Here is a 10,606-nt window from a genome sequence, read left to right as displayed (position 1 = left end):
TAATAAACGTTTACAAGATTCTACTTTAAAGATGTTAAATTTTGCTGCTTCCTTTATTATTTTAAAGCATAAGTATTTTAATATTTATTATTATGTTAGAGATTATAATCATCAACAAAATAGAAGACAACAAATGTTTTTAGAACATCCAAAATGCAGCATATTTTCAAGTATTTTAATTAGTGGATATACTAATATGCCTCATCAATATTTATTATCAACACAATTTCTAATTTCTTCAAATAGAAAGGCTTATTTATATTTAAGTATTGATTGTAAATTACATATATATAAAGGAAATAATAAATTATGGTCTTCAGAAAACTTAATTGAAGGAATGAATTGCATTTTAAGAGTACAAGAAGATGGAAATTTAGTTTTATACTCTGATAATAATAGAGTTGTTTGGGCTTCAAATACATACTGCACTTATCAAAATTGTTTTAAAGATACATATTTATTTATGCAAAATAATTGTAATTTAGTTTTATATACTACGCATCAGAAAACTTTTACCACTAATCCTAAAGTAGAACTTGTATGGGATTCCAGAACATTTTGCTAATTTTATATTTTATTTATTTCAAATTAATTCTTAATAATGTTAATTTTAATATCATAATTATAATCACTGTGAGATTAGTAATTACTTACTTATATTTAAGCACAATTAGTTTCAAAAAAACTAATAATTATCACCAAAGATAAGCTTGAGGTCCTAGGCTCAAATCCTATGCTTATAGTAGAGGATTATAATTGGTGGACAATAATAAGAGTTATAGCATTGGTGTGGTCACACTTCTATGCAAGTGGGGGTTTGGGAAGATATCCATAGGAGCCATTTGCACCTGCTCTTTATTCTTGAAATGTGTTAAATTTAAGTGATGAATACATTCGCACTATGTTTTAAAATAAAGTAAATTACTTTACATTAAAATTTAGGATATTTTTTTGAAACATTTTGATTTGCACATAGTGCTAACTTTAACACAATGTTTTCACTTTTTAAAACATTCAGACCGATTTTAAAAGATGGGGGGGGTTCTTTTAAACTTAAAATATTTTTAAAAGGAATCTCTGAGATTCCCCAAAGATTCCAGTGCCCTAATTAAGGCGTTTCAGTTTTTTGCCGTGAGCTCAAACATTTTATGGCAGGGGAGCTGACAACAGTCATCACCCTAGGGTTAGATCCTATTGGGGATTCAGTGGAGGAAGGAGGAGCAGCCGATTTTGGGGATTAACAAGGAGATGGTGCAAGTTCGGGGCAGTGGCATCCAGTGAGGAGGTGCTCCTCGTGGAGTGAGGAGCAACTGTGGTGGAAGAGCATTCGGGGCTGGAGGATGAGCACTAGGCCCAGCTGTTGCTCGAGGAGGCAGGCCGCCTCAGGGCTGAGGCCGTGGAGATGTCGATCTCTCGAATCTTGGCATATTTTAAAGACATTTTAAAGTAAGTCAAGTGCAAAGTCACTAATGTTTTACGTTAAATTTTTATCACAAAAACTTATGTAGGTGGGAATGAAAATGTTTTAAAATGCATACTTAAAGCTTAAAACAACCTAAAAACTACTAAAGTGCAAATGCAACAGTCACAAAAATTAAAATACACGTTTTAAAATATTTTTATATAAAGCGTAAGTGCAAATGGCTCCATATGGAGATAAAATTGAGGCATTTTTGTGTCAGTGGGAATTTTAGAACTCCATAGTTTAGCTCTAGCTGAAATGACACTCAAAATGGGGGGATCTAGTTCCAAAGACCTCAAATCAAACAATATGAACCACTAGCAACACTGGTCTTGTGAGTATTTTCATTTGTTCTTCAATGAATTTGAGGAGTATCAAGTGCAAATTTAAGTTACTTTTATAAAGGCATGCATCATATTGTTAGAGGTAGGATGGGTTGTAAGTAGACCTGATGATGGAGAAATGACCAAAAGAACGAAAATAATTTATAAGTGTGTTGTGGTAAAGCCAATGCCTCTTGTGCTTTAGTAGCTTTTTATTGGCATTATACACTACTTTATCACTTCTTAGCACTATCTTCCTTTTTGTCTCCCCACGAGACAACACTGCGTTCCTCCATTTCCTCAAATATTTTCTCTGCCAGTTTCCAGCTCGAACATAAGCGACCAGCATCGCTGTCTACAAGACGCAGTTTACAGAGCATCTCTCTTGCACACAGAAAATGCCCTATATGCCAGGATCAAACGAGAGATTCCTCCGGCGTCTTTGGCCATGGATAGTGTCGTGCCCAATCTGATAAGCTCCAGGCACGCATTTCGATCGTGTTCCACGCATTTCTTGTGCTCTTGGCTTGTCATTGGAAAGGAGTCCAGTGTTACGAAAACGAAGTGGCTTTCCTTCACTTTAAGTATAGTATATCTTTCCTGGTTTGACGCAAGTACTCTTATCTTTCAAAGGATGAGCTTGATTGAAAATTCTCAACACCTATAGAGAGATGGCGATGTGTTCGAAGAAAAGTTTGATTTGGAAATTCCTGAAAGAGATGACAATGTATGTACACCTTCACAAGCTGCCAAAACATCTTGTAGCAATCTGAAAAGGAGAGACAGAAAAGTTCCACCATCAGTGCTGAAAGCTACTAGCAACGAGAAAATGAGAGGAAGATGGAGCTTACTGACCAGTTATTACCAGCGAACAGTGGCCAGGACCCGCGGGGTTGAAACGGCGTCGAGAGCTCTCGTTCGACGATCAGGTGGAATGACGGAGAGGCTTGTGATCCGTGCTCCACCCTCGGAGCACCAGCCATTTCGCTTGATCTCGAGCATTGGAGGGCGATGCTTCATGTGCTTGTGCAGATCTCCATTTCCATTACACTCGTTGCCGTTGACGTCTACATGAGTGAGGAGGGAAGGGGTCTCCTCCGGCTTTGACGCTTCCTGGCTCAATGCCTCCACAAAAGTCGTTGCCAGGCTCGCTGCTTCATCGCTAACGGAATCCTTGTTGGCCTTGGGCAACTTCTTCTTTGACTTTTGCTTGTGAGATTTCATCTCGCGGGAAGAGTATTCCACCTATTTCAAACAATTTGGACGACAGTGATGAACGTTGAGCGCTGCGAAGTAGACTTGTTACCTTCACTCTGGACATGTCCACGCCTTTATCCTTGAGAGTGTTGAGGAAGTATCTGAAATCCTCCTCGGCCGGCCGGTAGTGGCCGCTGTGAGCTTCAAGCAACTGTTGTCGACAAACACATCATACATGAGCTTCCAAGCTATGGAACTTAACTATTTGGTACCTCCAAAATGCCGTTCATTAGAACCAGTCGGCCAGCCGCTGTGGCAGCTCCTCCTGCTAGAAAGCTCGAGTGCTGAAATTTCCCTTTCTTTTTCTGCGCATATGAAAGCATATGTCAACTCCCTGGCGCAAAGGCGCTCCATAAACTAAGTACCTGGCCTACGTATATCCTTCCAGTCGTGCTCATCACAAATATCCATTTGTCGTCATCGTCCACCACGCCGGTGTCAATGATCTTCCCGTCCAAGTATCTCCACACCCCGTTTTCTATCGACACTTCATACTCTTTCCTTTGCCGCTGTCAAAGACACGACTTTTAGTCAGAAATAGAGCGACCACGCGTTCGCAAGCACTTACAGGGCCAAGATAATCTATCTGTTCCTTGAAAAGCTTCGCTCTAGAACAATCTTCGTGCTCGACTTGCCTGCCCTCTCCCACATCCAGCCTGTTTCACAAGCTTAATAAGATTTCGCTGCAGGGAGAAGCAGCAAACATACCAGTAAAAGAAAGGCTCGGTTGTCCCACTCGAGAACCAGATCTTATAAAACTTATGCAAGTTGTGTCCATAGCGATGTCTGGCATCAATCTGCAATGAATGCGGGTCATAAAATAGAACAAACAAAATGAACTACAAGCGTACAGCTTCCAGCCAGTGTTCGAATGCAAGTTTTCTTGCGTTTTCGTCCTTGGACAGACCCTTTCCGAGCTGGATGAAAGAAAGCAACTCACAGGTCAAGATAAGTTTGAGAAAAATCAACTACTCCACTCACCTTGGCCGCTAGTTTCTTAGCACGAATCCATTTGTGGGACACATTTTCTTCGCGCTCCTGGTCGAACTCGATGTTCTGTCTCAGGATAACTCCCTCTAGGACGTTCCACCTAAATTTTTAAGTTAGAATTTATGGGCCATGGAAAGTGACTCGGTAGAAATTGGTTCCAGTGTTCTTGCTTACCATCCATAGTCTCTGGCAATCACTGCGCAATCCGCGAGCTGCCGCCTCCGCCGATAGCCGCGATACGTCTTCTGCATCGTGATCGCAGCATCGTCTTGAGGACTAAGCGCTGATCGATCTGGAGAGGAGTCAAGGAAACCTGAGAGAAAGAAAGAAAGAGGCCGACACTCACCATAGTTCCGGACGGAGTATGGCGATCCGCTCAAATCCCAGAAGAAGCGCCTCGCGGTCTTGACATCGACGGACAGATTCTTCTCCATGCCCGATATTTCGAGAAATTTCGCCCACAATCGCCAATGCCGCCACACAAAAATCGCCAAGATCACAGCTCGGCGCCCAGATCCTCGTCGCCGCCGCGGTCGTCCAGTCCCTTCCTTCCACTGGGGAAATCCTTGACCTGGAAAGAGCTATCGCGCGGATTAAAATGGCGCTGGCGATCAAGAGTCAAGGCAGCACACGGATTCTTTTTCCAGCACGAGGGAAGAAAGGAAGCTCCCAGCTATGAAAAACAAAACCTGGTCGCCAATCACCATAGCTACATGCGTACATTGACCGTACCACGGACCAACATGCCCTAAAACCTCAATGCTGGCGTGCGACAAACAAGGCAAGGTTGACGCCCGCCAAACAAGAAATCTTTACCGACACCGAGTTAAAAGAGAAGAGAGATTCCCTTTTGCTTTGTCACCGTTTATTGACCGTTGACCGCTAGCGTGTGCCCGGTTCGCCGCGTTGACCCCGTGGAATGGCCTTGGTCTTTGTGGCGCCTTCCAGCAACATCCAAAGAGTAGAAGCTTTCAAACAGGTATGATGGATTCCAAGTCTATGTGTCATGATAAAACTTCCATTGTCCTTGATGCCACCGGAATCATAGCTTTGATTCATCATATGTATCCTCTGGCTAGCCACTAGAGCTGTAAGCATTTAGACAAAGATTGATCATAACAAAACTATATCATAGTAATAAAACTACTACTATTATCGGTGAGGATGATGTATTTGATGCTATTATGCTATGACAGTGGCAGACCGGGACAGAAGCAAGCGAGAAGAAAAGTACGATTTGTGGGGCATTTTCTTTTATAATGATCGGGATCCATGCAACACACCCTCGAAGAGAACCCAAGTTTCTCACCACTCGATCACAATCATGCTGGGTGAGATTCTCCTCGCATCTGAGTTTGAGAAGAATTCCCAAACCAACCAAGTATTATTATAGAATCCATAGATTATTATATAAGAAAAAGCTTAGATTGAAACAAAGAGAAGTTCGTCGAGCTTCACACCAAGCTCGTCGTGGAGTGCTTACTGCAAACACTAGGAGGAAGTTAATCGAAACGCACAAAAGGTTTCCTGGAAGAACTATAAGATAGAAGATCTCCCACAGCTTTAAGACTTTAAGAAAACCATTCTTATCTCGATGGCGATGCCGACGGCGATGGAGTGGACGATGCGATCATCGGTCGCTTTATCCATTTTTAAGTTTGAAGCATTCAAAGTAGCGACGAGCAGCTGCTTAGTGCCAGTGCTGCCTGGCTTTTCATCCCAATAAGAAAACGTTTGGAGGGGCCAAGCCTTGGAAGCCACACACCTGGGAAGTCTGCGGATCGGCCGGAGAGGAAGCTTGCGTCCATGGCATGGACAGAAAGCCCGGCTCTTGCTCCATCCTGCGCAACTCCTCGGGAGCCAGGCAGATACACACGTCGATGTCCCCAGAGCCCCTGGCACCTGTGAAGAAGGTGATGATCCCGGCCCATGCTAGCTTGCCAGGCCTCACTGCAACAGGATCACCCCAGCCGTAGTTTATGCCGTAAGCTGGAAACTTTGGCGAGCTTACCACCACAAAGTTGTTGTCGAGGGCGTAGTCGGCACCTCGAAAGTAAGCGTTGCCTTGCTTGTCACACCACTCGAGCAGCGACTTTATGTTCCCGTCTGTGGCACCTGCAATCGCTTGGCTTAGAATCCGGACTCCATGAGCGGTACCTTTCTCGGGACTCAGCAGCTCGCCGGCACGGGACTCGGCGTAGACAGCACACACCGCGTTGCCAAAGTATCCATCCGGGAGGCACGGCACCAGCCGCTTCCTCACGTCCACCCCGACGAAGAAGCGTGTCTCCTCCGACTCCTCGAGCCCCCGAGCTCGGACTAGACACCGCCATATGTGCGCACACAGGACGCGGAAGGACGACACCTGCTGGATGTCCCCGTTGCTGCCGGCCATGGCCTGGAGCTTGAGCCTCCGGATGAACTGAGCCGAGAAGCTGTACATTCTCTGCTGTATGTTGGAGAAGCCGACGGGTGCCTCCATGGAGGCCGTCGCGGGGATGGCGAAGTAGCGAGGCAGGGAGCTCATATAAGTGACTGGCGGCTGCGATATCAGAATTTCCCGGGAGTGAACCGGCGGCAGAGAGATGGACTGTCCGCAGGCGACTTCGGACCACGACTTCATAAAGTGCCAGAAGGAGTAGCCATCTATGAGGAAATGGTTGTAGGAGACACCAACCGCTAGACCACCACTTTTGAATCGTGTCACCTGGGAAAACATTCGTCGTCGTCGTCGAAAAGAAAAAAATAAAATGGAAAACAAAGAGCAAGTGAGTACCGACAGACAGGAGATCACAAAAAACTTAAATGCGTACCTGAACCGATACCGGAGCTATGTGTGGAGCATCTGCAAGCTCCGAGCTCTCCACATGAGCCAGCTCCGAGCAGAGATCCATGCAGTGAGGCGAGGCGAGGAAGTCGCCTAGAGACTTTCGGAGCATCGCTGCCTCAATGAAAGGGACACCGGCGTCGTTGCAATTGATCCTCGGCTTCTCGGACTCTCCATCGGTGAAGCGGCCGGCGAGGGGATAGAAGCGGACCAGCGTCTCTGCCAGGCTGCCCTTGAGCTTGTCGACGAAGGAATCGTAGTTGTCGAGCGAATCCAAGTCGAGCGAATAGAACAGTATCCTTTGCATGCAAGCCACATTCCTGTTGAGAAAATCCAAGCTGGTGAGCGGCAGGATGCATCTGCGCGTGAGGGAAGCCGGCACCACAGTGGATATCGAGTGGATATGAATGCTGAAGTCGCTATCCATGGTTTCCGCGGAAGCAGCAGCAGCACGCACTAGAGCAAAGGCGAGGCGAGCCAGTGACACGAGCCCAAGGTCGCTTTAAGTTCAATGAATTCGCCTCTGCTGTGATCTAGTGTCCATGTCACAGTAAATCTCCCTGCTCTCGAGCGGTCGATATATGGTTTCACTTTTGCTGCCTGCTGCTGCCTCGTCTGCTGGTTTGTACCAGTGCTGCCGGCTGGTGTTTGGGAGTCAGAAAACCAGCGAGAAGAAACTGTCCGATTCGGCTGGAGCTGCTCCTGCACACACACAAGCGTCGACATAACCGATTTGACAATGCAAACTGATGCGAAAAGAAAAAGCCAGTGCAGTGCCAGTATTACTTACTTGGCGGAGGGAGAGAGAAAAGGAGCAGCACACAGTTCCAAGGAAGAGAGAGGCTCTTCGATATGTTGCTGCCCGCTGCTCGCTCGCTGGAGAAGCCAATAAGGCATGTGATGTCCTGTTCGGTGCTGTCCCACCTTCAACTGGCGTTGCCATGAAAAGCAGTGAGGAGCAGTCTCAAGTACATATTCCTTCCTGCTTGAATACTCAAATATATATATCGCTCTCTCTCGCTCGCTTACCAGCCTCGGAAAAGCAAGCCAAACAAACAGGTCCTGTTCTTTCTTCGTCTCCTCCCCTGTGTCAAATCATATCTCCTGTCATTCATACCAAAGCTTGTCATGTCTACATCCTGCATACAATGGATACATACATATGCGTGACATCCCAGGTAGCTCCTCTCGCAGATTCACAATCCTGAAACCCCCGCAACGCAACTTTCAGTAGAGAAATTACTTCTAATTATAACCCACAAAGCTCTAGGAGAATTGCAATCCGGGAGCTACATTTGGCATGTGGAGGAGAGATTTCTAATTCCGGGATGCTGGTGGTGGTGGTGAAAAGGAAAAGTTTATGTAGCTCCTCGAGGAAAACGGGGGAATAAAAACGAAACTCCTATGCCTCTACACTGCCGTAACCAATGCAAAAACAAATGACCTCCAAGACACAAACAAAAGAATGCAGCTTTCCCAATCCTACGTTTAATAATTGAAATGCATCAATCAAGTCGGGAGAATGACTACTGAAGTTTAAAAGTCAGTACCCCCTAGAAGAGACGCAATGCAAGGAAAATAGAGGAGCTGAAAGAACTAGCAGAAGAGCAAGTACCAGTTTTTGAAAGAAGCAAAGCTCCTCGAGCTCAAGACTTTCACGTCCGTTTCGTTGCTTTTCTCCTGGCCAAAGTACTCTGCAACAGTCCAAGTCCGAAAGATTATGAACACACTTCAGCAACCAGACACGGATCTTAGAAAAATAATATGTATCTAGCTAGGAAGAACGTACCATTAGAAGAAGTACACCGATTGGATCACTTTTTATTTGCATTGGAATAGAGCGAAACAGTACAGCACTGACACGAGTTGCAAAGCCCGATTAGGAATCATAGCGAATAAGTAAGATCGAGTTAGGCCTATAGATAAATTGACCTGGAAAATTCTACACCTCATGAGCATGATTATAACTCGCTCTGTAAACGCACCTGATTTCTCAGGTTTTGGGAGTCTCGCTACCTGTCGCGCGAGGTTTCTTGCTAATCAATCTGCAGGCTGCAGCCAGTGATAAGAAAAAGATCAAACATGACTTGAAAAAAACATGGACTTGAGGAAACTTACGCTCCATAAATGTTCAGTCAACGATGAACCCATGGCCATTCGTCGTTGCTCCTCCCGTCCCCATAGCACAGAACAAGTGCCAAAAATCACTAGGACTGTACCAATTAAACTGAAAAAAAAACGATCATTGATACGGGCACGTCTTTTTTGCAAGTGATACGTACCTGCCGAAATGAAATGGCTGATGTAAAAGAACTGCAGCAAGAGTACATGTAAAAACCATTCTCAGGGGCTGATAAACAGCAACTATGACCGGGCCACCCCGAAAAACACCCCAGGAATAAGTTCCAAACGCCAAAGCTGTTCCAATAAAACCCTGAGCGAGCAGCGAGGAAAAGTGAGAACTGTTCCATCTCCAAATGCAAACAAACTTACAGCGTAAATCACACAATAAATTTGCGAGCCAGGCTCCAGAATCCACTTGGAGGTATCTCGTTCAAAAATGGCTGACAAAATACCAAGCTCTAAGACTCCAAATAAACAAGAAAAAGCTGCAACCGAAAGCGGAGCAGGATAGCGTGTCAAAATTGGAACCTGGAATGTCAAGTTTAAGGACCGATGCAAATGCAGGAGTCAGTACAAAACCAAACCTGTAAGATGAGGTAGATTCCCAAACATATGCTGCCAATTAAAGCAATCGAGCTAAGCTGCCAAGACTCGCTTGACACTTGCACCTGTAGGAGATTGTTTGTCGGGACAGCCAAGGATCTCAGAAGCACAGGTCCTTTACCAAGAGCGATGACTACTGCACCCAGACAACTGAGAAGAATACCGAGAACTTTTGCTTTTCCATCTCGTCTTCTCAGGTGAATTTCTTCGAGCCTGATTAAAGAGGTATTAGAAATAGAAAGAAAATTAACTCAAACTACTGACCAGCATGCCCCGGCTAGAATTAAGGTAAAAAGTGGTGTGATACTCTCAATTGCCGCTGGAATTGATGGTGAAACCAAGCTGGAAACTGAGCTAGAGCTCGTCACATACGTCACTTGATTGATCACGACACTGGAGAAAGGAAAGACGTAATTCATGCATGCTACAAAAAAATTCTGGACATACCCGATAGAGCCGAGAATAAACAACCGGCAAGCAGTCGAGAAGCGCAGTTCTGGACGTTGATCTCTGCCAAGAATCAGTCCAAGAAGGAAAACCAAAACAAACAACAGCTTTAGAGCTTTAGAAAAGAAGAAGGAGCAAACAAAGAGCTGCTAGGTACCTCTCATAGAAGAAAGCCAATGGCGCGAGGATTAAGAATCCGATGCAGTTCTGATAGAGCGGAAAAACAAAACGACCGAGAGATCCAACGCGTGAAGTTCTCAGAAGAATCGTGAATCCGGCGCTTCCCAGCTGCACTATCGCGAGCGCCGCGTTGAGATAGCTCTTGTCTGGCGCATTTTGGTAATACGAGGGCAACTCCGCCATTTGATCGCTATCGGCAGGAGCCGCAATCGAAGATCCTGAGCAGTCCCACGGGAGCACTCGATTTTTATTCCTGAGCAACGAGTGAAGAGATTCACTGCGAGATCTTGGATGAGAGAATGCGTACCAGGTCGATAGAAAGCCCCATCGCCCAAAAGCCCTAGTCTCGCGGATTTTGCCATGAGAATATACTTCTAGGCGTTAGAGCATCTG

At 45.3% G+C, this 10,606-nt stretch overlaps 2 protein-coding genes across 12 annotated transcripts; both read right to left on the bottom strand.

Moving 5' to 3' along the window:
* Positions 1–2,336: 2,336 nt before the first annotated feature.
* LOC112342592 (IQ domain-containing protein IQM1-like) lies at positions 2,337–4,819 on the bottom strand. Its single transcript, XM_024664652.1, has 11 exons — positions 4,379–4,819; positions 4,207–4,324; positions 4,024–4,132; positions 3,894–3,959; positions 3,751–3,839; positions 3,611–3,698; positions 3,408–3,551; positions 3,255–3,347; positions 3,092–3,193; positions 2,641–3,030; positions 2,337–2,554 (listed from the first exon to the last, which is right to left on the bottom strand). Exons 1-10 carry the CDS (start codon positions 4,464–4,466, stop codon positions 2,647–2,649), a joined length of 1,281 nt encoding a protein of 426 aa, XP_024520420.1. The 5' UTR covers positions 4,467–4,819; the 3' UTR covers positions 2,337–2,554; positions 2,641–2,646.
* Positions 4,820–5,419: 600 nt separating this feature from the next.
* On the bottom strand, positions 5,420–10,540 carry LOC9659446 (hydroxycinnamoyltransferase 1). 11 transcript variants are annotated; one of them, XR_002991021.1, is made up of 14 exons: positions 10,521–10,540; positions 10,191–10,466; positions 10,034–10,096; positions 9,851–9,979; positions 9,568–9,799; positions 9,353–9,511; positions 9,142–9,293; positions 8,978–9,086; positions 8,845–8,911; positions 8,649–8,791; positions 8,475–8,588; positions 8,020–8,063; positions 7,650–7,963; positions 7,357–7,561 (listed from the first exon to the last, which is right to left on the bottom strand). XR_002991021.1 is itself a non-coding variant. In XM_024664664.1 (7 exons), the coding sequence occupies exons 5-7, from the start codon at positions 7,284–7,286 to the stop codon at positions 5,747–5,749; spliced, it is 1,392 nt and encodes a 463-aa protein (XP_024520432.1). In that variant the 5' UTR covers positions 7,287–7,561; positions 7,650–7,963; positions 8,020–8,063; positions 8,475–8,588; positions 8,649–8,904; the 3' UTR covers positions 5,420–5,746. The 11 variants fall into 11 exon arrangements, 8 of the variants coding, with proteins under 8 accessions (XP_024520432.1, XP_024520433.1, XP_024520429.1 ...); XR_002991022.1 differs by having other exon boundaries at positions 8,649–8,715; XR_002991020.1 differs by having other exon boundaries at positions 8,649–8,911.
* Positions 10,541–10,606: the final 66 nt, after the last annotated feature.

Source organism: Selaginella moellendorffii, unplaced genomic scaffold, assembly GCF_000143415.4.
Source record: "Selaginella moellendorffii unplaced genomic scaffold, v1.0 SELMOscaffold_112, whole genome shotgun sequence".
In the NCBI taxonomy this organism is placed as follows: Eukaryota; Viridiplantae; Streptophyta; class Lycopodiopsida; order Selaginellales; family Selaginellaceae; genus Selaginella; species Selaginella moellendorffii.
This window is presented reverse-complemented; position numbering and strand designations above follow the sequence as displayed.